General features: G+C 35.9%; 6 protein-coding genes and 2 non-coding genes across 9 annotated transcripts; 3 read left to right on the top strand and 5 right to left on the bottom strand.

Moving 5' to 3' along the window:
- Positions 1–532: 532 nt before the first annotated feature.
- LOC108854309 (60S ribosomal protein L13a-4) lies at positions 533–1,908 on the bottom strand. Its single transcript, XM_018627832.2, has 4 exons — positions 1,595–1,908; positions 1,209–1,325; positions 1,026–1,113; positions 533–832 (listed from the first exon to the last, which is right to left on the bottom strand). Exons 1-4 carry the CDS (start codon positions 1,864–1,866, stop codon positions 689–691), a joined length of 621 nt encoding a protein of 206 aa, XP_018483334.1. The 5' UTR covers positions 1,867–1,908; the 3' UTR covers positions 533–688.
- A 113-nt stretch (positions 1,909–2,021) lies between these two features.
- LOC108854308 (protein LPA3) lies at positions 2,022–4,010 on the bottom strand. Its single transcript, XM_018627831.2, has 10 exons — positions 3,871–4,010; positions 3,565–3,726; positions 3,385–3,432; positions 3,278–3,317; positions 3,070–3,170; positions 2,804–2,996; positions 2,615–2,713; positions 2,399–2,516; positions 2,162–2,290; positions 2,022–2,113 (listed from the first exon to the last, which is right to left on the bottom strand). The coding sequence occupies exons 1-9, from the start codon at positions 3,946–3,948 to the stop codon at positions 2,170–2,172; spliced, it is 960 nt and encodes a 319-aa protein (XP_018483333.2). The 5' UTR covers positions 3,949–4,010; the 3' UTR covers positions 2,022–2,113; positions 2,162–2,169.
- Positions 4,011–6,417: 2,407 nt separating this feature from the next.
- On the bottom strand, positions 6,418–7,782 carry LOC130511551 (uncharacterized). Of its 2 annotated transcripts, none has more exons than XM_057008699.1 (4): positions 7,542–7,782; positions 7,317–7,453; positions 7,082–7,172; positions 6,418–6,911 (listed from the first exon to the last, which is right to left on the bottom strand). In XM_057008699.1, the coding sequence occupies exons 1-3, from the start codon at positions 7,774–7,776 to the stop codon at positions 7,164–7,166; spliced, it is 381 nt and encodes a 126-aa protein (XP_056864679.1). In that variant the 5' UTR covers positions 7,777–7,782; the 3' UTR covers positions 6,418–6,911; positions 7,082–7,163. The 2 variants fall into 2 exon arrangements, with proteins under 2 accessions (XP_056864679.1, XP_056864678.1); XM_057008698.1 differs by having other exon boundaries at positions 6,435–6,886.
- Positions 7,783–8,060: 278 nt separating this feature from the next.
- LOC108854831 (cytochrome B5) lies at positions 8,061–9,092 on the top strand. Its single transcript, XM_018628500.2, has 3 exons — positions 8,061–8,242; positions 8,521–8,587; positions 8,679–9,092. The coding sequence occupies exons 1-3, from the start codon at positions 8,156–8,158 to the stop codon at positions 8,936–8,938; spliced, it is 414 nt and encodes a 137-aa protein (XP_018484002.2). The 5' UTR covers positions 8,061–8,155; the 3' UTR covers positions 8,939–9,092.
- Positions 9,038–11,609, bottom strand: LOC108854306 (BTB/POZ domain-containing protein At5g48800). The gene is made up of 4 exons (XM_018627830.2): positions 11,187–11,609; positions 11,033–11,099; positions 9,815–10,948; positions 9,038–9,747 (listed from the first exon to the last, which is right to left on the bottom strand). Exons 1-4 carry the CDS (start codon positions 11,288–11,290, stop codon positions 9,187–9,189), a joined length of 1,866 nt encoding a protein of 621 aa, XP_018483332.1. The 5' UTR covers positions 11,291–11,609; the 3' UTR covers positions 9,038–9,186.
- Positions 11,610–15,782: 4,173 nt separating this feature from the next.
- LOC108851481 (cyclin-dependent kinase inhibitor 3) lies at positions 15,783–17,936 on the bottom strand. The gene is made up of 3 exons (XM_018624919.2): positions 17,438–17,936; positions 16,169–16,363; positions 15,783–16,074 (listed from the first exon to the last, which is right to left on the bottom strand). Exons 1-3 carry the CDS (start codon positions 17,806–17,808, stop codon positions 16,005–16,007), a joined length of 636 nt encoding a protein of 211 aa, XP_018480421.2. The 5' UTR covers positions 17,809–17,936; the 3' UTR covers positions 15,783–16,004.
- Positions 17,937–21,475: 3,539 nt separating this feature from the next.
- On the top strand, positions 21,476–21,561 carry TRNAM-CAU (transfer RNA methionine (anticodon CAU)). Its single transcript is given in 2 exon segments — positions 21,476–21,513; positions 21,526–21,561. It is a non-coding gene; the product is annotated as a tRNA-Met (tRNA).
- Positions 21,562–21,664: 103 nt separating this feature from the next.
- Positions 21,665–21,785, top strand: LOC130512214 (U6atac minor spliceosomal RNA). The gene has a single exon (XR_008945771.1). It is a non-coding gene; the product is annotated as a U6atac minor spliceosomal RNA (small nuclear RNA).
- Positions 21,786–21,844: the final 59 nt, after the last annotated feature.

The following is a 21,844-nucleotide window of genomic DNA, read 5'->3' as shown; positions in this document are numbered from 1 at the left end:
AAGAAAACAAAAATTTGGTTGCTCAATTCTTAAGAATGATTATGAGAATGATGCTTGAGAAAGAATCTTTAAAAAAGCAATGATATTACGTTTTGCTTGGCTTCAACACTAATCCTCTCTTACATTGCATTCTCTTCTAAGCTTTCTTTTAAAGGGAAAAACCTTTTTCGAGAAATTATTCTCCTCTAAGTTTTGAATTTTACTTTTAATAAATGTCTTAGAAACATAAAATTCTTCATCTCCAAATTGATTTTTATCGGGCTTTATTATTGACTATGCATAAAAATCCAGTGACACTGATGATGGTAGTGTCAACAGTCTTCAATGGCCTTCCCAGGTTACAAGTTAGCTACACTACGGGTACAAAGTACAAAGAAGTACCTGCACAGCACAAGCCTTAAATCCCAGAGGCATCCCTGAGCCAGTAACAATTCTTAGTACTTTTCCTTTTATAGTTGGTTAATTTATTTTGTTGGTTAATTTACTTCAGTTACGTGATTATGACAAGTAGCATTGAAAACAAATTCGGATAAAAGTTAAAAAGAGAGTAGAAAGACATGGGATATAAATAAATTGTAACTCAAGAAAGAAAACATTACGGCAAAATCCGATACAACACCTAAGTGAAAGTGAAAAAAGTATTATAGGTCGGCTCAAAACATGCAAAGACAAACTATTAATGATCATCTCAGTACTTGACTGGTGCAAGAATCTCGAGCTGTGCTCCAAGCTTCTCTTCAGCCACCTTCTCAGCCTTAGCTCTAAGTTTGTTAAGCTGCTTCTTACGCTCGTAAACAACTTGGGATCTCTCCTTCCTCTTCGTCTCCAGCTCCTGTTCATTCGACATTAATATTATATCAATCATAAGACGCCACTAAACCTCATAAGCTAGAGTTATATCTTTATGTATTAGATCAATGTGAACAAACCTAGACACATTCTAGTAGCTAAAGTATAGGAACATCATCAGAAAAATACAAGCAATCTAGGGCAAAAAGAGGTTGGAGAAAGAAAGACATGCATACCTTGATGGTGTCGTAGTGGTTCCACCCGACTTCAGAAGAGAGACGGCCCAAAAGACAGTACTTGTGACCAGCTTGAAGCCTCAAGACCCTGAAAGTGAAAAAAAAAAGGATAATTATTACACGAAAGTAAAAAAGTTGGTGAAACTAGAAAAAAAGAAGTGAAGATTGTAAAAAGGGACAAACTTGAGAGCATCGGGGATGACCATCCTCTTGACCTTGTCATATGGTGGAGGCACACCTTCAAACACCTTCATGCGTGCAAGTGCAGCAGATCCACGCTTCGTTTTGTGTGGAATCATACTGCAAAATCAAAACCACACACAAACTTTTCACTCAGCCAAAATCACTTCAATTATCTACATAACCATCGAAGTAACCCATACATAACTCTAGAGTGACACGTCAGCATTATAAAACACAAACTAAATGCAGACACACATAGAGTGATCTAAATAAGAACACGAGTGATAAAACACAAAATGTAATAGCTACCGTGTTGCACAAGCAAGCTAAAAACTGAAACTTTAGGAAATTAAAACAATAAAGGAGAGATCTTTCGATCCACTAACCCGCGAACAGTACGCCAGAAGATCTTGGAGGGAGCACGGAAGTGAATGGGTCCGTGAGAAGGCTTCGTGTTCATACGTTTGCGAAGGAACCTCATGTACTTCATTTTCTGGCGAACGAGTCCACCGGAGAGGCAAATCTCCTCGCATCTAACGATGACGACCTTCTGCCCGTTGAGCAGCTCCTTGGCCACGATCGACGCCAGACGCCCCAGCATGTGGTGGCGCGCGTCGACGACCACGCGCTTCGAGCATATACCTGATCCCGACACCATTTTTGCTTTACCTTCTGTGTCTGTGTGTTTGCGGCTGAAGAGAGACCCTCACGAAATTATATTCGAGTCGTCTAGGGTTTAAGGGCTATTTTCGTATATTCAGTATATATTTTGGTAATGGGCTGAGTAATTCATGTGCTAACAAAGCCCACTGGTGATCGTAAGGGCCCATAAAAAACTAAATTAATCGAATTTTAATATACAGAGTATGCAGGATTTTTACAAGTGAAGGAGGTTCAAGTACAAGCTTGACCAAAAAAAAAAAAAAAAAAAAAAAAAAAAAAAAAAGTACAAGAAAGAAACTCAAGCGGAGGCAAGAATGTTTAGTGCAACTTCTTTGAGAGAAGGCATGGTCTCTTGCTGGTGAACACAGATGCAACTGTTTCTTGTTCTCCTCAGGACTTGCCACGGACCTGGATAGCATCTAATATAGATTCACAACACAACAACTGATTATTCAGCTAGAGATCAATAAACAAGATTTTTTTTTTTTAAACTTGTCTTGATTTTTTTTTTTGTAGCAGAAGTAAACCTGAAAAGGACACCTCCTTTCTGACCCTTGAAGTTGTGGATGTAGTAAACTGTCTCCATCTTCGGAAGAAGCGTCTCGGTCAGTGCACCAAGTTTTGGGTAAAAGAACTTTGGATAGTCTTTTTGTTTTTTTTTCGTTATAGGAAACATGAGCCTCTCTCTTTTGAAGAACGTTATACTTTGTTTCATTAGATGAGAAAGAAAAAAAAAAGGATACAGCCTGAACGTATGCGGTCAAGTTCTCCGTTGAAGATGATTAGTTTTCGGTCAGTGTTCACAACAGCTTCCTTGTATAGCTCTTCCACTACAAGCATCTCTGAGTTTGGCAAAAAGAGGAACACCACAGAGGAATGAGGCAGGTGAATGAATATATTGTCAACAAGAGGATTATGTTTGAGGGAGTTACCGTTGACATTAAAATAAGGGTATGCTACGAGGAAGAGTTGGTCTTCAGGCTTCACTCGATCTGCCATCTTTACTCTCTCAAAGAAACCAAAGTCTTCAAAGAGAGAAGGCTTTGTCAGATAGTCCAGCTTAAAGTAAGTTCCTTCAAAGATGGTCTTCTGAGCAAATTTGACTTCGTTTGCCTCAGGGAAGAACTGAAATCATCATGTTAAGAAAACCTTAATAGATGTCTTTAATATTTGGATAGAAATAAGTTTGAATACATACGATTCTTGTGGTGCGAGCCTTTTCAGGAGATATGAGGCGGTCACAAAACTGGTGAATCATATTCATACTTTCTGTCATCTCTGTCGCTCCTTCACCATCACCTATTACAACACAAGTAACAACAATGCAACAGAAAAAAAAAGAAGATACCATAAGCAAAGAGAGAGAGAGAGGCCTTGACTGTATATAATATGAAAGTACTTATTACCTGGAACAGAAGCAAGACCAGATGTTGGGAACTCAATTTCCTGTAAGAAAAAAAGGTTCCCTTGGATCACAGTAATAATAAACAGAACAAGTATTGCAAAAACTCACCATTAACTGTTTCTCATCCTTCAAAGCCAATTCAACTGCTTGTTTAGCCTGTGTTTTTTTTTTGCATGCGTCATATCCACTAATGCTTTAGGATACAGTTTGTCATCACAAGATATAGTGACACATAACTCAAGTATTTCTAGGTAATTTGGTGTTAAGAAGATGAAATAGAAAGCTGACTTGGTTAATGAGCTCGAAGTAATCACGAGGAAAAGGTACATTCTTCTCCAGAGGTGTGTTAAACTCTCCAGAAACAGAACAAACTCTGTTGTACTTGAGATTCCTATTCGTCTTGGTTGCATCATTGTTCTTCCAATATATACTACCACTACCAAGAACAGTCTACAATACAAGATTGAAACAATGAGACAATCAAGCTTTTTTCTAAATGGATGGTTTCATTAATCAGAAAAAACATTGAAGCTGATCCGCGTGTGACGAGAGTTATAAAATGAGGAGGCAACAACAAGATATATGTTAATATACCTTAGAGTTAGAGACGAGAGTACCGGCAAGAGAAGCCGGTGAGAGGGTGGATGCGATGGAGAAGGAAGAAGGTGACATATGAACCACAGAAAATGAAACTGTATCTTACTTAATACTAGTGGCATAGCCCCGCGCAAGCGCGGGGTTGGATATGTTGTCGATGCGTTGTGTGGTTTTGTGTTTCTGAATTTGTATTTTTATACGTTAACATTTGTTTTTTTTGGGTTAACTATAATGTTGATGAATGAATCATTGGAAGTGAAACAGTTTGATTAGGTTGATACTAAAATGATAGTTGAATTGATATATGTAGATAGTCATACTTCTCGAATGCAGATAATGCATATATCATTTTCGTCGCTTTAGGTGTGTAATGAGTAGATCGATGTTATCTATTGCTTTAGTATTTTGATTGTAGTCTATAATGATTAAAGTAACTTGAAGATTAGTAGAGAAGATATTGGTGTGCTCTCTTATTAAAGTCAGTCAAATATGGGTTAGTCTCTTGATTAAGGAATGTTGTGGACTTGCTCCAAGATTTTGTTTGGTGTGAGAGATGATAAGAAAGAAGTGGCTCGTTAATATGTCTGTGTTATTTGCAGAGCCGGCTCATAAACATTTTAGGCCCCTGGGCAAAAATAAATTATATAGTTTTTTGGCAATTTTTTTTTGAAAATTAGTTAAAATCTAAAATTTAATATAATTATTTAAGCAATTATATTATTTGTATGAAAAATTTCAAGATAAATTTAGTTTTTAAAATATACATAACTAAATTTAGTTAAATTATATTTATATTTACATTTTTATTTATTAAAAATTTCAAAAACAATTCTAAAAAAAAACTGGACCTTTGGGCTCTGGGGCGGTCGCACTCTCTGCCCACCCATCTAAGCCGCCCCTGGTTATTTGTGAAAGGATATGGTGTTATAGATATGTTCTATTGACGGTTGGTATTTGGAGTTATTTTTCCAAAAAAAAATTTACGTTTTTGTTAAGGACCATTTATTTAGAGGCAGTAGTTTTTGGAGTTAACGGTTTGTTATTTATTTCCTGTTTTTGATTATGTTTAATTGTTATTTTTCAGTAGTTAAATTTTTCAGTATTTAATTGTTTGTTTATATGTGTTGATATTTTTAGATCTTAAGTTTAAAAATTGGTTTTTAGCAAAAAAAAAGTTTTAAAATTGGGGTAGTCATGGTGTAGTAGTAAATTCTTACGTGCTTCTAGTCAGTGCCGGTCTAACGTTTAACAATGCCCTAATCCAATTTTAAAACTATACCTTTTAATATTTTGTATTCAAATTATAAAAAAACTAATATAAAAGTAATTTAAAATTTTGAACTAAAACAGTAAATATAAAACATTAAAATATATTTTTTTGCATTTTTTCATGTAAAAGCATTCATTAAATAAATATAGTCAATTCTTACAACAGTTTTGATCGATAACAAAGTCAATTTAGGTAATCTCTTAAATAACATGTTATACTACTAATAACTATTTTTACTTTTTCAAAATTTTTTATATGTGATGATCGATATTCTTATATTCTAAAACGCACACTAAATAATTTATATTTTTCATATAACAATCGTTCTTTAAAAAACAAATATTATAGTAGGCGATCTAATCTATTTTGACATTGATTCTTGTAGAATAATAATTCCATAAATAAAATATCACTAATTATGTTCGAATGTATATCACTTTAAAGAAATTTTCAGTATTTGAATTATGCCTTTAAAATATCATAAGTAAAAATGCCTTCAAAATTTCATAAGTAAAAATGCCCACTAAATAATTTATATTGTCATATAACATTCATTCTTTAACAAAAAAAATATTATAGTAGGTTTTCTAATCTATTGTGACATTGATTCTTGTAGAATATTAATTCCATAAGTAAAATACCACTATTTATGTTCGAATGAATATCATTTTAAAGAATTTTTCAGTATTTGAATTATGCCTTCAAAATATCATAAGTAAAAATGTCCAATAAGTATAGTTTCAATTAAAAAATCTTATAAAATTATTTTTATCTATATAGTAACAAAAATTTATAGAAAATATGCCTCTTTAAATTGGATGCCCTAATCGATGGTTTGGGTGGCTTCCCCTCTGGCCCGGCAAGTGTCTGTGTTTGTACTAATGAATGAGTATCTCATGTTTGTAATCTTTTTAAAATCAACCACATTTGAAATCGCAACAACAGATCAGAAAACTACTTACTCTTCAAAGAATTACTCTTCATTTTTCCATTTGGTGATAGTTTTTAAAGCAGTAAGCCGTACGTATCAAGCATTACCTTTTAGAAGTTTATACCGACAATTTTATCTATCTTGAATACATTTTAAAAATAAAATAAAAGACCACTACTAAGCTTAGATTCAAGTAAAACCCGTCAAAATTTCTGTAATATTCAGAAACAGAGATAAAATATCCGACGATAAAGGATAAACATCCACAGTTTTTGATGGGAAGCAAAGCTAGTAGCAGTTTTAAAAAACATACATAACCCTACGTCATCTTCACTGACCTTGTCTTTGAGAATCGCTAAACAAAACAGAGCAAACATTTAGTCTTTAAAGCATATACTCTGCAGTTAACCATTAGTCAGGAGTTTCAATAGCAGCAACCCGTGCGTATCAAGCATTCCTTTTACAGTGGATTAAATTTAAAAGTAAAATAATAAATCATTGCTAAGTTTATAATCTAGTAAAACCCGTCAAAGATTCACTAATATATTCTGAAACAGAGATAATTTATCCGAACAGAGGAAAAATGAAGAAGGAAAACCATAAAAAGTTGATAATGGGAAACAAAGCTAGTAGCAGTTTAAAAAAAAAAGATAGATAAGACGCTTGACGGGCCGATAGGATTTGTTATTTCCACCCACACACGGGGGAGCTTGCGTTTCTTCTGAGCGTCTGAAATCTCCGGACCATCTGCTGCAGCACATTCCTCACACCGATATCGTCTCCCAAAAAAAGATAGGTAGACAGTTACATTCCTGTCGTGGAAACAATAAGTAGACACTGTAAACTAATTTTAGAAGCAAAACGCAACAATCAATTAATCAACTATCAACAGTAGGTTGGAGTCATGTTCAAGGCTAAAGCTAACATGAAGACATTATGAAGCTCTACATAGATGTTACACAACTTGATATCCTAACTATATTTTGAAAGAGTCAGAGATAACGTACCATTCAATCAGGAGGCGGACCACAACTCTGGTGGTAGCTGCATTGTTCTTGAGATCGGACCCCTGCACAGAGTGTATTTCACTCACAGCATCTGCAGTAAAATAAAAGATGATTATAAATTTATCGTTTTTCATATATGAAGAAACGAAAAGCTTGTTCGAGTAAAATAAAATTACAGAAACTAAAAGCTTGTTTAAAAAAAAAAACCAAAAAAAAAATTATAAACAATATGAACCTGTTCATCGAGGAGGAGAAGCGTTATCCTCATAAACTCTCCGTCCCAGAATCCGATGAGACGACCGACGACGGTCTGAGCAGATCTGCCTAGACGAAGAGTGTTGAATGTGGAGTAGGCGACGGCAGTGTGAGCACCTGATGAAGCCATTTTCACACCAGAGTTTAGAGACGTAAACGAAGGGGAAAAGCAGAGAAGGAAAGTTCAGAGACAAATAAAATTCACCATAGACGACATGGATATATAGGAGGATGGAGAATCCGTTAGAGGAAGAGAAATCGCGACGTCGGCAGAGATCGGGCGTAGAGTCATTAAGATCGAGAAATAAAACCAAACTGTCGGAAGAGGAATCGAATGAAAAGAAGGATGACAAAGAAGGCAACGGGTGACCTGATTTCTGACGGCGCACACCAAAGTCGCCAAAGTCGAAGCCCAGGAAGTCGAAGCCCATTAAAACCATAATGAACCTATAAGAAACGCGTTTTCAGAAAAAAAAAAAAGTAAAGGTGAGTGGGGCCCACAAAAACGCTGATGTGGCAGCAAGGGAGAGCCCCAACTCCCTCATTATATAATAGATTTGTGGAGGGAAACTAGGAGATAAATATTTAATAACTTTATTATAAATATATTAGAAAAAGGAATCTCATCAACCAATAAAATAAAAGGAATAAAATATTCAGTTAATTAATTAAAAAAAATATGATTTAGCTAATTAATTATAGCATTTATGACCGAGGGCGCCAGATCTATTAAGCTTAGCCAATTACATACTTCTTTCCAACCAGAAACCTTGTTAGTTTGTGTTTGAATAATAATTTAGGATATCATCATCGGAGGAGATGGGCGGAGACGGCAAAGTGTTCACCTTGGCAGAGGTTTCTGAGCATAGCAGCAGCCAGGATTGTTGGATCGTCATCGATGGCAAGGTTCCCCCCCTTCTCTTCTCTCTCTCAACTCTCATTATTTGACCCGGATTTGCTACGATCTGGATCGATCCCACTATCAAAAACTGTAATCGTAGATCTGCTTGATCTTATGGCTCTGAATCACTGATAATTTTGGATCCGTTTGCTAAAAATCCTACTGATTCTTTTATTGACTGTGATTTGCTTTTAAGAAGAAACTACTCTCTCCTCGTACGTATCTTGAGCTTATCATTGAACAGTTTTATGTATGTTTTTTGATGGATGACATATTATTATAGGTTTATGATGTGACAAAGTTCTTGGACGACCATCCTGGTGGTGACGAGGTCATCTTGACTTCTACAGGTAACACCCTTCTTACCACATCTCTCTCTTGGTTTTTGTTACTTCATATGACACAGTTTATTATATTCCCAATTGTGTTGGTGGTTTTCAGGGAAAGACGCGACGGATGATTTTGAGGATGTGGGACACAGTTCCACTGCAAAAGCCATGCTTGATGAGTACTACGTCGGTGATATCGACTCCGCCACTGTCCCTGCCAAAACCAAGTTTGTTCCTCCTCCTCCTAACCAGACCACCCAGTCTACCCAGAGCTCCGATTTTCTCATTAAGATCCTTCAGTTCCTTGTTCCTCTTCTTATCTTAGGCTTGGCTCTCGGTATCCGCTCTTACACCAAGACCCCTTCCTCTTGAGGAGTGTCTTTGAATGTGTACTACGTGTTTGCCCCCTTTATCTCTGCCTGTCTTTGTAAGACTTCAGATTATTATATTCTCTTTTTGCAACAAACTGGATTATGTAAGAGACTTTTGTTTGTCTTTTAATTAAATCAAATCCATTTTACAAGAATATATCATTCACTCACAGCCTAGTCTTGGCACTCACTTAACAAGCAGCAGCAACAGGTAAAGAGAATATATAAGAAATAAAAATGATAAGCTGATCAATCCATGCTTGCGCAAGTCCTCTCTATCACCTTTGAATCAGTTCTGAAAGACTGCTTCGATGGAGAGCTTGATCCTCTCGATGAACTCTGATGATTATTCCCAAAGAAGCTTAGCTTCCCCATCTTCTTTGAGAAACTGCTCATGAATTTGCGCGAGTGAGACCTCTGCATATCTCTCTTCATACACACATGCTCCTTCTCCAGATCGTTGAGTCTCATCCTCAACCTAGTTAACTCCAGTTTCAGCTCCCGGTTCTCTCTCCTCAGAGACGCGTAGTTGTCTTTTGGCGACATTGCTGCGCTGAGAGCTCCGCTGTTGATTCTCCATGACTGTTGTTGTTGCTGTTGCTGCTGCTTTGGCTTTGTCTCTTCGTCTGAGTAAGAAGTGCACAAGGAGCTTCTGAGCTTAAGCTGCTCAAAGTAGAGAACCTGAACTATGGACTGCAGAGGAAGCCGCTCGTTCTGCGCAGCGTGGGCTCCTGCCTCTTGTGAGAGTTTCTGGAAGTCGATAAGTTTCGACAGCTTCTTCTTGTCTGAATCTGATATTCCTTGATGTGCCTGAGAGTCAGAGAGCTCTTAAGTAATCAACAAGACAAAGAAAAGCAAAAGTGTCTTGAAGCGTTACCTTAAGATAGAGATCAATGGCACGGTACAAGCCATCATGCAGAGTGCGAGCATGAAGCGGCAAAGCTTCAGCAATGAGCAAGAACTTAGGAAGGTCAAGGTTAGCATCAGGAGCAATCTCAGCGAGGTAACTGTCTACAAGCTTTGCAACTTTAAACATTGCGCTCTGCGAAGGCGAATGCTGACTACTATCTTCGCATTCAAACACCGACTCTTCATCCTCGCTGTCATCTCCTCCTCCTTGCTGCGAGAAGTTCACCAAGATTCTGTGAACCGTATCAATCTCGAACACAGTGTCGTGACGAAAAGAAGGGATCAAGAGATCGTCTAGAGTCGCCATGTCAAGCTGAGAACCGATCCTCCTCTCTAGGTCAAGCCTGCATGAAACCGAAGCGTCGAGCATCACTGCTCTTTTAAGCAACCCGAAGAGGAAACTTATGGGGACAACGAGCTTTTCAACGGGGAGGAGAGCAACGACTGTCTCAACAATGGCTTGTTCGTGTTCATTATGTCCTGTCTTTGTAAGCTCTCTCTCGGCGTAACTGACCAGAGAAGCTCCTATACTCTCTGGACGCACGCCACGGCACTTCATAGCGTTCATCACTCTCTGATACAAATCGATCCTGAGAACAGAAAGATCCTCGATCCACCAGTCTCCTCCTGTATCGTTACCTTTAGCTTGCTTGCTCATGTGAAGCCTCCCCGAGCTGCTGTACTCCAAACGCGAGAAGCTAGAAGCGATCTGCTCAGCGCAGGCCTTGGAGGCGATGGCGTCTATGCATCTAGTCACGATGTTGAGTTCGTCCGCGAGAGGGAGAAGGCTCTCGGACTGTTTCAAGACTTGGACACACATCTCTAGGCTCTTGCAGACAATGCTGTCGAGATACTCCTCTGTTCTCGAAGCCAAGTTGTCTTTGGAGTACTCTTCTGTCATCTCGAGGTAGTCAGAGACGCAGAGGAGCTGCGCGACGTTTGATGAAGTGATCTCGAAGTTGATCCCGTAGCAGAACTTGGCTGCTAGCTCGAATGTTTCGGCTCCTCCTGGGAGATTGAGAAGCTCCACTTTGGAGATATCTGAGTCTCTGTGTTCTGCCACGATTCTCCTGATTCTTCCACTTCTAGAGACTAAAGGGAACTGAGAAAATGGAGAAATCAAACGTTGGTTGGTTCAGTAACTACATATCACTGTTATGTTTGTAAGTATGAATATTATATATACCTTGTGAAGAGCAAAGTTTCCTCCGTTTACTTCTATGGTTATATCACTTGGAACGTCTCGAAAGATCCTGTCAAGTTGGAGGAAAGAATTGTATCTATGTGTGTTACCTTAAGAGGATGGCAGTGAAAATAGAACAAAGAGAACAGAACAATACCATTCACTACAGCTTTGCCTAGAAGATTTAGCAAGAGAGAGCTTCTGGTGATGATGGAGAAGTTGATGATGCTGTAGCAGAAGATGGTTGTGATGTTTGTCCATGAAGAATAATTATGTTCAAAAACAAGAGAAAAGATGCAGAAGAAACCAATTAAGTGTAGTAGTTTTGGTTATGGTTAGTTTTTCCTCTGGAGATTTCCAAATTCAGAGAGAGATAATGATGGTAATAGTAGTGTTGAATGAGCATTAATCATAACACCTGGTCATGTTCTGTTCAAATCCAAAGTTTTTGTCTTTGTCTTTAGTTGGGTCCCTTTTTCTTGTCCCTCCATAGTTTTTCTTCCTTCTTTGAAATGTCAAGAACAAAACTTTTTCAAGCAACAATTGTCAAACGTGAAATTAAGCTCCGTTTTATTAGGGATATCAAAAAGATTCTATGCAAAGTTGGCATAGAAACATATGAGCAAAAAAAGAAGAAAACATACTGATAAAGGTGTGAGAAAGAAAAAAAAAGAGAAAAAGTGTCAAAAGGCTTCAATCCAAAGGGAAAATGATTTGCGAGTGGGAAAAGTTAAAGCAGAAAAGAAAAAAAGGAGTGTTAATTTTGGAATTTTTATTACATTTCTTAAAACATCTTTTTGGTTTGCTTTGTCTCTTGTCATCATTTGTCATTATCTTCTTCCTTTCTTTATCCTCTTGCGGGTGAGAAAGAATATTACAATAGTAGTTTGAAGTTTACTTACAAAACTTTTTTTTTTTTTTTAACTTACAAAACTTTTACTCCAAAGAATCATCATAAGTTCAAAAAAAAATAAAAATAAAAATCATCATAAAGTTGGATGTAGCTCATCAGTAGACTTGGCACCGGTGATCCGCTTCTAACTTCTCCTTATTCAGCTCATTCTCATTCAAGAAACCTCGTGCATTTTAACCCTGTTATGAGCAAAATACAAATCCACCAAGGTTGCCCTTGCGGCCTTGCCTCTCAAGAAAGTGATAACTGACAAACAATTCTTTTAGACGCTGCATCAAAAGGTTACATAGCGGCTAGTTTTGCTTGTGATCAGCTCATCAAATGCAAAGTTATAAAAACTATTTCACGCTCTCTCACGTCAGCACTACCTCTACCTGATACCTTTTGCTCATTTCCAAGACAAAGAGGAACAATTTTCTATTCGATTATAAAGTATAATTTCCAGTTACTCAATTTTCATGTTTATAAACTTTCTGTAAACAGTAAAACTAACAGATGACCGCAGCTATCAGTTTGTAATAGTTAAACTTTTTAACACTTGTATCATATGTCTCTTGTTTAGTACTATAATTTATTCTACTTTGTTTTGATATAAATAGATGCTATCACATTCCAGACGAAGACTCATCGTCACATCCCTTGGAATTAACTCTGTTTATTCATTATTTGACACAATACTCATGTCAAGTCAACACTGTATGACTCATACATCTCTTCTTAAATATTGTAAATCATTGATTCATAAATTTAATATTTCGAAAAAGACTTGTAAAGTCACACTCGCCCCTCTACAGTAACGGACTATTATTCTAAATCAGACAAACTGATATTCTGTTGGTTGGGCTGTGTTGCACTTGCGTGTGATGTCGATTAGTGTTATTGCTTGAACCAAGTAGGGCCCTAATCACGTTCTTGTTTCACATCCACATGCTTATTATATTTTGGAAATGCTTAATGCAAATAAATTTTCGCATAGGATAAACACTGTAAGGATGTGCAAGTGATTCATCAACTTGTAGGGTGAACTCTTCAACCACTTGACCACCATGAATTGGTTGATATTCAAAAGCTAAAGATGTAAGAATGATGTTTTTCTCGACCTCCATTATTTCTTTTCGGTTTTGATTAGATACAAACAAAAGCATTGTCTTCTTTTTTTAATCTACTACCACGTCAAGACTTTTTTAAACCCACTCGTTTATATATATATATATATATATATATATATATATATATATATTATTTTTTTCTGTTGGGTAACTCAACACTATCAAGTGTAGATCATATTGTGTTTTGTTTTGTGTTGTTTTTTTTAAAACTGTTTTTTAAATATTTGATTAGTTTAATTATTATTTGATAATTCGAATTTTGACATAAAATGGCATTGGTGACTTACTTAACAGAACATAAAAAATAAAATTGCATTTCAAACCTTTTCATCACCGTATGTGTTCTTGTGAATTCATATTATTTATAAAATTTGGAAATTTTAGTGTTATCTAAGTCGGTTTACTGTTGTCAAGAACATTGAAAAATATGTTCTTTAACTTTTTGTTCATATAAGTTAAAACCTAAACCTTTCAAACAATTTGAAAAACTGAAATGATGGGAATAACTGTATGCTCCCGTTGATTATGGGAATGTGAGAGATAAATCAAGAAATTATATTTCCTCCATTTCGCAAAAAATTATCACTTATACATTTTTAATTTTTTATATATATATTAAGAAACTGATTGGAATATATTTATGTTTTAATTAATATCATCTATTTAATCAATAGCATTATAAATAATAAATTTATTTATAAAATCAATGCATTTTACAATAATATTGAACTGAAATTAAGTATAAATTATATTGAAATTGTACAGCGATATTTTTTACTAACAAAAAATATTAAAATGACACTTAATATGAAATATATAGAGTATAATATAAAAGAAAATTGAATCATATAATTGGAAATATAAAAAAATAAGGAAGGAAAAGAAAATGTAAGGGTCAACTTATGAAAGACAATAAGTAAGGATAAAACAATAAGATACAATACACATGGAACGAAAGGAGATCCTTTATCAACGCATCATATGTCTCCTTGCACGCGCTTCGTACATTGAACGCTTTGATTGTCATTATTGTTGTTTGGTCTCCTCTCCTACTCCTTTTTATATATTTGTGTGGGCTAACCAGACAATCAAGGCAAGCATCCTATGCAAATGCAATGCATCACACATCATTTGTTTTTATATTTGAGTAGAAATAGATTGAAGTGATCCTCACCTCACTTGGACTTGGCCTTATTATCTAAGCTCAAAAGAACCCAACCCAGTAGGATTTTTTAAATTTCTGACCTATATTTCTGGAATATATATAGCTCGGTGTAGTCCAATTAGAATTGGCAAGCTTGAATTACATTCCAGCTATTTTCTAAAACAAACAAATTTGATAACTGGAAAGTGCTACTTGAACAAATTACATTTGGAAAATAAAATACATATGCAAGCATCCCATAAACTTAGTTTTAAAAGAACTAGTAGTAAGGTTGGAGTCTTTTTTTTAAGGCTTATTGAATAAAGTTGTTACAACATGGTGTTAAAAAAACCCGATAACATCAACTGAAATGGCAATTTAAAAAAAAAAAAAAGAAACAAAACAACATGATAGCAGTAGGCACCATTGACAAACGATACAATTTTATCTGAAAGGAGAATCAGCAAGATGAGGAATCTTAGGGAAATTTTGGTTGTTTAGGTAAAGTTTGGTTATCCATACAAGTCAAGCCAAGAAATGTTTGCTTTCCTCATGGGCGGGCGGCCCTCGGTCAATGGCTCGCATTAACATGCCTATGATCTAACGCGTATAGGGTGATCAGAAGGATGAAGCCACGGAGCAAAGGAGGAGTCTGATAAAAAAAAACGAAAAGACCAAAAGGCTTTCGTAGTGAGTGCTAGCATCTTTTTGGCATTTTCTAGCAAATAGTATTAAAAGGTCAAACAAAACATTGAATAAACTGAACACAGATACCCCCAAGTGTGCATTGGTTAAAGATAGAGAACTCTTAAAGATATGACGGAAGCGAATCTAAATGTCCCAAAACATGATTCGTAATAGTCAGCGAGCCCGTGATCAAACTACACCCCGTGTGTGTGTATACATCACTATACGTGTGTGTGTACGTACGTATGTTAACGTTTAATGGATTCACTTTCAATCCCATTCACTTTTTTTCACTCCAAGTGATTAGACAAAACAAAGAACAATGATTGGTTTCGAGATAAAATTATACAGTTCCATCACATGGTGCTGGACAATTTCCGAGAGACGATAAAAAAAGAGTTAAAACCAACAGAGATCTTCTCAATGAACACTGTAATATATTTTGCTGTCTCATCTTTTTGTCCCTGTCTGATAAAACTCTGTTGTAATAATTAGGGTGTCTGTTTCAAGCATTGGGACAAGTAATATCTCAGATTATTCACACCCATGCACATTACAGTTACATTACAATTTTAATACTAATAATGCAAATTATCAATGTTATACCTCAAATTATACACATTCACGTGCTGTAAATCACGCGTCAGAAATTATGTCAAGAGAACAAAGCAGGGACCATTCTGTGTAGTTGAACTAAGAAGATATATTTCAGATTTCAAGAGTAAGTAAAGTACTCAGCTACCAAGTTCACACGTGAACCCATTTAAAGTCTACATCTAAATCATTTTCTTGCTATATGCCAAGCTTCAACATGCTTACACACGTCTCTATCAATCATCATCACCATATGCAGATAGCTTTGAATAAACAAACATGTCAGAAAAGGACTTAACAGAAACATATGAGGAAAAGACATTCATTAAGCATCTAAATACTCGAAGATATTAGTACAAATGGTGTGAGGTTCAGGTTCCTACCCTACTTTCAATTTTGTTTTCTAACCGCATTATTACTTAAGATTACACTCCTCTTTTAAAGGATCTTGATGTTCGGTTAAAGTCTGTTAAATCCATCACATTCCTACTTCCACACCATATCACTGGAGTTTGCTTCCTTTCCACTTCATGGAGCCACTTGTACCCACTCGTAGCGTCCAGCGAGGGGCATTTCATTCACGATGTCGAAGTTGTACCTGAAGAATTTTTGAAACACATGAGTGTTTGTTCATTCATCCTCTCATAATGCAGCAAAAAAAATGAGCTCAATAGAAGAAAAAAAATCCTTACTTCTCCATGAACAGCCTCTGCTGTTGCTGCTCTGCATAGGCAAAGAACTCCTCCAGCTCACTAGTTGATGGGACTGAGCTATCTCGGTCCCTTGTACAATCTCTGGTTGCTGTGTGCATCGACTTTGTGCTAGACCCTGGTGTAACAATGATCTCCAGATCCTCAGCAAAGTTACAAGGCGTGCTCTCCCTTGTGCTAAAGAAAAACCATTAACAATTATCACCACAAAGACACTCAATCGTTAACTGAACCAACACTGAGCATCCAGAGAAATATATAAACTTGATTAAGCTAAGACAAAAAAAACTAGACTTTAAGAGTATATGGTCCCATGGGATGTGCTACGCTTTAAATAACAAAGAGAAGGAAAACACACATTGTCCTCTACTGAGAGAAGTTGCCCAAAAAAACAGAGAATCCTACAAAAGTATTCCCCAAGTTTGCAAAAAAAACCCACTAGGTCCCATGAACATGACGCCACACTACAGTACTTGCACTACACTTATGAAGAAAGTCTCCATTTTTCATATGATCTCACATATTAAAAGCTTCTGACAATTACACAACAACCCCCTTTAGTAAAAACAAAAAAAAACCCATATGTTAGAAAAATAATTACAGTGAATGTCCAAAGGACCAAATCCCAGAACTCTATTCCTAAACCCTAATGTGCATATCACTTCCAGAATCATTAGCCCATCAAGGAGAGGACTCAAATTAATATGCACAAAAAGGATCATACTTTCACTAAATTAGGAAGCTGAACCGAAGTAGTTACATAAATGATACATATATATATATACAAAGAAAAGAGCTTTTGTAACATTGATAACCTCTGCAACGTGGTACACATGAGGCAGACAACAATAACTCTGAAATATCTAATCTAACACCAAAAGATAACAGAGCGAGCAGTAATAACAACAGCAGTACATCAGAAGAGAGTAAAGTCGAATAAAAAATCAAACCAATCAGGTAAAAACATGAGAGAAAAAAAAAACATTTATTTCTAGTCGTACAAAAGCTACTTTCATCCCAATAATATTAATAATAATAATAATAATAATAAACATTTGATTTGAGCAGAACAGTGAAAGTTTCAGAGAAGAAGCCTAACGCTCTTCACAATTTGGGCAAAAGAATCTAGGGCACAAAAACACGATTCAAACTTTAACATATCTTAGTAAGACCAAACAAACTAAAAAATGAAAGTGGATTCTCATCGAATTGGTAAGAAGAAGAAAAAGCTAGGGCACAAAAAACACGAACCTTTGCCTCGATTCAAAATCAGGACTGTTCTCTCCACAGAAAGCTTCAGACTTTCCGAAACATTCATCTCCGTCACAGCTCCGAGCTACACGAACCGAGCCGGAACCGGAGTTAACGCGACCCTTCGAGCCAGACTCTTTAATTCTCTGCGGCTGCTTCGGTTCGGTTAAAGCCGGCGGTTTCTCGAGGCGGCGGCTTCGGAGCTGGAGGTAGCAAGAAGAGTCTCCCGCTAGAGCGGGATCAGAGGCGGAGAAATTGAGCCGCTTCAAAGCTAGGGTTTTAGCGGCTCTGGTGCGAACACCTAAAGAGATTGGCTCGGTGGGTTCCGTATCATTGTTGGTAATCTTCGATTTCTTCATGTATTTGCCCATTTTCGGAGCTTGATTTTGGGGGAGAGGGGAAGGTAAGCTCGAAAGCGGGAAAGAGAGAATGGGAGGGAAAAAAAGCTTCTAGGAGGGAAGCGGAGCGAGAGAGAGAGAAATGGGGAAATGCTTTTTCGAGTTTTGTGGGGTTTAATGTAAAGAAAATGAGAAAAAGGTGTGAACCCTTTTTTTTATTTTGTATAAATTAAATTGAGACCCCACGAATGTATCATTATTATTCTTCAAGACCTTTTCTAATAAATATTATCATTTGTCCGTATAAATTTACTAGTTTTTCGCATTTACTTTGCTACATTTTGAGATTAGTGTTATTCTTGTTCAAAGCATACTGTATTAATAAAAAAATTATAACAAAAAAAATTATGACTTTTTGATACAAACTTGAAACTTATATATACTATCGTATTGTGTAATAGCACTAGAATGGAATATAAGAAAAATGGTCTACTATATTTAGTTTGTGTTCTCAGAGTTTTACATTTTGATATATATGTTACACAGTTAGCTGTTCACCATGTTATTCATGTAAAAATCATTGAACATTTCACAGAACTAAAAATCTACACTAATATTTGGAAACTTCAATACATTTTCAAAATAAAAAATATACATACATAACCAGTGACGGATCTAGAAACAGTTTTAATCAGGATCAAAATTTACATTTTACAATATAATTTAATAAATTAACAGGGGCAATATTAAAATGGCTAAACAATTACACCAAATTTATAAATATCATAGGGGTCAACTGCCCCACCCAAAATGCACTAGGCCTCGTCACTGTACATGACAAGTAATTAGGATAAAATAATAGGTTGGGAATGGATAGTTAGTTAACTTATTTAGTTTGAATAACTGTATGAAGATTTTAGCTCTGATTAATTCAAATCTAGTAAGAGACTAAGAGTGATGAGAGAGTAAGACACTTTTAACCACGAGTAAAGACCAAGCATAATCAACCTTAGTAGTACACATCATAGGTTATACTACTCCCTCAGTTTTAATATGTAAGTAGTTTTGCCTAAAAGCACGAATATTAAAAAGAAATATTATTTAAAAAAAAAATATATAATTTAATCAATAAATTCAACCAATTAAAAAAATCTAACATTATTTTATTGGTCACATAATATTCAATAAATATAAAAAATGCATTGAAATATGTAAACTATTTATATTGTGAAACAAACTATTTTTGTTAGAACTACTTACATTAGGAAACAGAATGAGTATTAGACTAACCCCCTCTCGAGGCACTTAAACTTAACACCATAATTACTTAACTTTCATTTACAATCACATGCAATGACAAACACGAGGTTGTAATGTATTCCCAAAGTTTAGTTGGCTAACTCCAGATCCTCTAATCTAGACGATGTTTTTCCCTTTCTTTCTTTCTTTCATATGTTAGAGAAATAAATCGCCCAAATCACATCTAAATTTAGGAATTATGATTTATGACATAAATTTGTAATTAACTTTAAGGGATTACTGATGACAAAGGTCAGAGTTTGAGTTTTCATGAACGAACATACTTCTCTAGATTGCACAAGACATTAAAAAAATACACACTTTTGCAGAGAAAGAAGCACCAAGGACAATGTCAATGTTGTTGAATAATCATTAAGTTCCTTTGTTCGTTTAACTGGCAATGAGAAATCACTGGTTATAGAGTATCGCAAGGCTGATGATGAGGCAGCTTTAGCTTTTCCCTGTGTGAGCTTTCTCCACCAGCTACCGCTTTGTGTATCATCACCACCATCAGAATTGTTGATAACTTGAGTTTGAAGAACATAGAGGTCAAAGCAATCCTCATACATCAACACAACTGCTTCCATGCTCTGATGCAACCACTGGTATAGAGGCACTGTACATGCTCCTTGATATGCTTCGCGGACAATATCAGTAAAACTAATCATCCACTCATCCGAACTGGTTGTGTTAGATATCTTATTTGCCTGCAGAGCAAATACAATAGCTGATCACAAGGTACGGAGAAGCACAGCAAACTAGTGTCTCCGGATGTTACTAAGGGAATAAATTAACAGATCTTGCTATTAGCGAATAAGGAAAGAAATAAATGAGTCATCAATAAGTTCTTGCTAAAGGAAGTTCGATTCAAATCTTCTCACCTAAAATATTCTTTTTTTAGCAGGTTTGTGTGTTTCAACATTTTGAAATGAACTGGTATCTTCTTATGCTAGACCACTGACATTGAGGAGATTTTTCTTCTAAATGTGCTTTCACGTTTGATGGCGTCTAAAGAATCTAAATATACAGCTTCATCCCATACAGACTTCAAATCACCTTCAAAATCTGTGTCCCTAAAGCCAAGAGTATAAAACAAATTGGCTGTATCCAGCGGCGGATCTAGGAAATATTTTTAACAAGGGCAAACTTTTTCAAAAATTTATTAGTTAGTTTTATATGATATTTTACAAGAATGAGTTTTATATCTTAAACACGTAGAAGAAAAAAAAACTAACAAACACAGCTAAAAAACCTTTTTATATAACTGAAAAAAGAAAAAAAATGAACCACTAACAAAAAAACCTGAAATTATATTTATTAAAACAAAATTTAACTGAATAACCAGAATAAATGACCAAAATATATTGGAAGGAACTAAGGAAGAGAACGATGAGGTAAAAAAAAAATATAACACATTACACATGGAAAAAGTTAAATCAGAAAAAGAAAATAAGGAAAATTAAATAATAAAAACAGTGTAAAATTATGTACGTGGGGATTTGAACATCAGTTTATGTGGGAGCAAAGAGAAGGTTTTAGCCTACAATGCTGCAGGTATATGATTATTCTAGTGAGAGTAAATTTTGTTGTAATTTTTTTGTGGGGGCAGCTGCACCCATCCTGGTCCAAGTAGATTCGCCCATGGCTGTGTCCCTAAAGCCAAGAGAATACAAGAATTTTGCTGCATTGATGATAATATACAAGCTGCAGTGGGACCATAAAGTGAAACGGAACAAAGACAAGATTCTCATTGTAAAAATATTTTTAAATGATGACTACTCTTACTTACCAGAAGATTCTGAAGTTCCAACATCTGGATTCTCCTCCACCTCCAAGGTGTTCTTCTTAGAAGAGTAACCAGAGTTTTGAAGAGGAATCACTCCAGCCATATATAATGTAAGGAAAAGTCAAGAGAACAACAAAGTAGCCTTTGGGCAATCTTTTATATAAGGAACTTTGGAGAGAGTTTTTCTTAGTAAAGTGAATCTCAGGCATACGTAGATGAATGCATAATGATGGAGACCAACAACATGTCCAACCCATTGGTAATAGAACCTTAGAACTACACGACTAAAACATGCCTAATCACAACAAGGAGGAAGAAAATGAGAAGGAAATCAAAATAAAAATTCCAGAAACTAAATTGAAACAAGGCTTTAAGCTATTCAGCGACAAAGATTTGTATCTACAACATTCAATGTCAGTGTCAGTGTCAGATAACATAGATACAATCCGAAGAAACACAAATTACATTCATTAAGGAGGGACGCTAATCTACATTGAGATTCAAGAGTCAAATAGCAGCTTCAGGGAGAGATAAAGATAATAAAAAGTCAAATTACCTAACAAGAGTTTTCGTCTCGTCATACATTAACAATATATCTGAGCTACTCAAACAACAGGGGTGGTGGCGCAGTTGGCTAGCGCGCAGGTCTCATAGCTATCTGAGTAATCCTGAGGTCGAGAGTTCGAGCCTCTCTCACCCCATTATCAATTTTGTTTCTCAAATGATTATCCATGTTTCGTCCCACATCGGTTATTAAGTCGTTTAGCTCTGAGTATATATCTAGTGAGTAAAGGAAACTAAAACGTGTTCGTAGAAAGGAGAGATGGTTGGCATCTCCTCTGACAGAGACGGGATTTGACCTTCGGGTCCTGAACACATCCGGTTAAGGCTCTCCACCCTCGGGTGGATCTAACCCAATTTTTTTTGGGTTTTTCCTTCTCTGATTACCTGTGTCTGCAAATAGCTTGTCAACAACAGCTGATC

The sequence above is a fragment of the Raphanus sativus genome, chromosome 4 (assembly GCF_000801105.2).
Source record: "Raphanus sativus cultivar WK10039 chromosome 4, ASM80110v3, whole genome shotgun sequence".
Taxonomy (NCBI): domain Eukaryota; kingdom Viridiplantae; phylum Streptophyta; class Magnoliopsida; order Brassicales; family Brassicaceae; genus Raphanus; species Raphanus sativus.
This window is presented reverse-complemented; position numbering and strand designations above follow the sequence as displayed.

What these genes read in the sequence shown, in the direction of transcription:
- LOC108854309 (XM_018627832.2), bottom strand. Translation starts at nt 1,866, where the DNA reads ATGGTGTCGGGATCAGGTATATGCTCGAAGCGCGTGGTCGTCGACGCG. An exon ending in TTCTGGCGTACTGTTCGCGG is followed by an intron (nt 1,326 to 1,594) that starts GTTAGTGGATCG and finishes TTGATTTTGCAG; the next exon opens with TATGATTCCACACAAAACGA. An exon ending in ACCACTACGACACCATCAAG is followed by an intron (nt 833 to 1,025) that starts GTATGCATGTCT and finishes TCGAATGAACAG; the next exon opens with GAGCTGGAGACGAAGAGGAA.
- LOC108854308 (XM_018627831.2), bottom strand. Translation starts at nt 3,948, where the DNA reads ATGTCACCTTCTTCCTTCTCCATCGCATCCACCCTCTCACCGGCTTCT. An exon ending in ACTTCGAGCTCATTAACCAA is followed by an intron (nt 3,433 to 3,564) that starts GTCAGCTTTCTA and finishes AAAAAAACACAG; the next exon opens with GCTAAACAAGCAGTTGAATT. An exon ending in CCCTTATTTTAATGTCAACG is followed by an intron (nt 2,714 to 2,803) that starts GTAACTCCCTCA and finishes TGCCAAACTCAG; the next exon opens with AGATGCTTGTAGTGGAAGAG.
- LOC130511551 (XM_057008699.1), bottom strand. Translation starts at nt 7,776, where the DNA reads ATGGTTTTAATGGGCTTCGACTTCCTGGGCTTCGACTTTGGCGACTTT. An exon ending in ATATATCCATGTCGTCTATG is followed by an intron (nt 7,454 to 7,541) that starts GTGAATTTTATT and finishes TGGCTTCATCAG; the next exon opens with GTGCTCACACTGCCGTCGCC.
- LOC108854831 (XM_018628500.2), top strand. Translation starts at nt 8,156, where the DNA reads ATGGGCGGAGACGGCAAAGTGTTCACCTTGGCAGAGGTTTCTGAGCAT. An exon ending in GGATCGTCATCGATGGCAAG is followed by an intron (nt 8,243 to 8,520) that starts GTTCCCCCCCTT and finishes ATATTATTATAG; the next exon opens with GTTTATGATGTGACAAAGTT. An exon ending in GGTCATCTTGACTTCTACAG is followed by an intron (nt 8,588 to 8,678) that starts GTAACACCCTTC and finishes GGTGGTTTTCAG; the next exon opens with GGAAAGACGCGACGGATGAT.
- LOC108854306 (XM_018627830.2), bottom strand. Translation starts at nt 11,290, where the DNA reads ATGGACAAACATCACAACCATCTTCTGCTACAGCATCATCAACTTCTC. An exon ending in GAAACTTTGCTCTTCACAAG is followed by an intron (nt 10,949 to 11,032) that starts GTATATATAATA and finishes CCATTTTCTCAG; the next exon opens with TTCCCTTTAGTCTCTAGAAG. An exon ending in CCATTGATCTCTATCTTAAG is followed by an intron (nt 9,748 to 9,814) that starts GTAACGCTTCAA and finishes TCTGACTCTCAG; the next exon opens with GCACATCAAGGAATATCAGA.
- LOC108851481 (XM_018624919.2), bottom strand. Translation starts at nt 17,808, where the DNA reads ATGGGCAAATACATGAAGAAATCGAAGATTACCAACAATGATACGGAA. An exon ending in GATTTTGAATCGAGGCAAAG is followed by an intron (nt 16,364 to 17,437) that starts GTTCGTGTTTTT and finishes GTTTTTCTTTAG; the next exon opens with CACAAGGGAGAGCACGCCTT. An exon ending in CAGAGGCTGTTCATGGAGAA is followed by an intron (nt 16,075 to 16,168) that starts GTAAGGATTTTT and finishes AAAATTCTTCAG; the next exon opens with GTACAACTTCGACATCGTGA.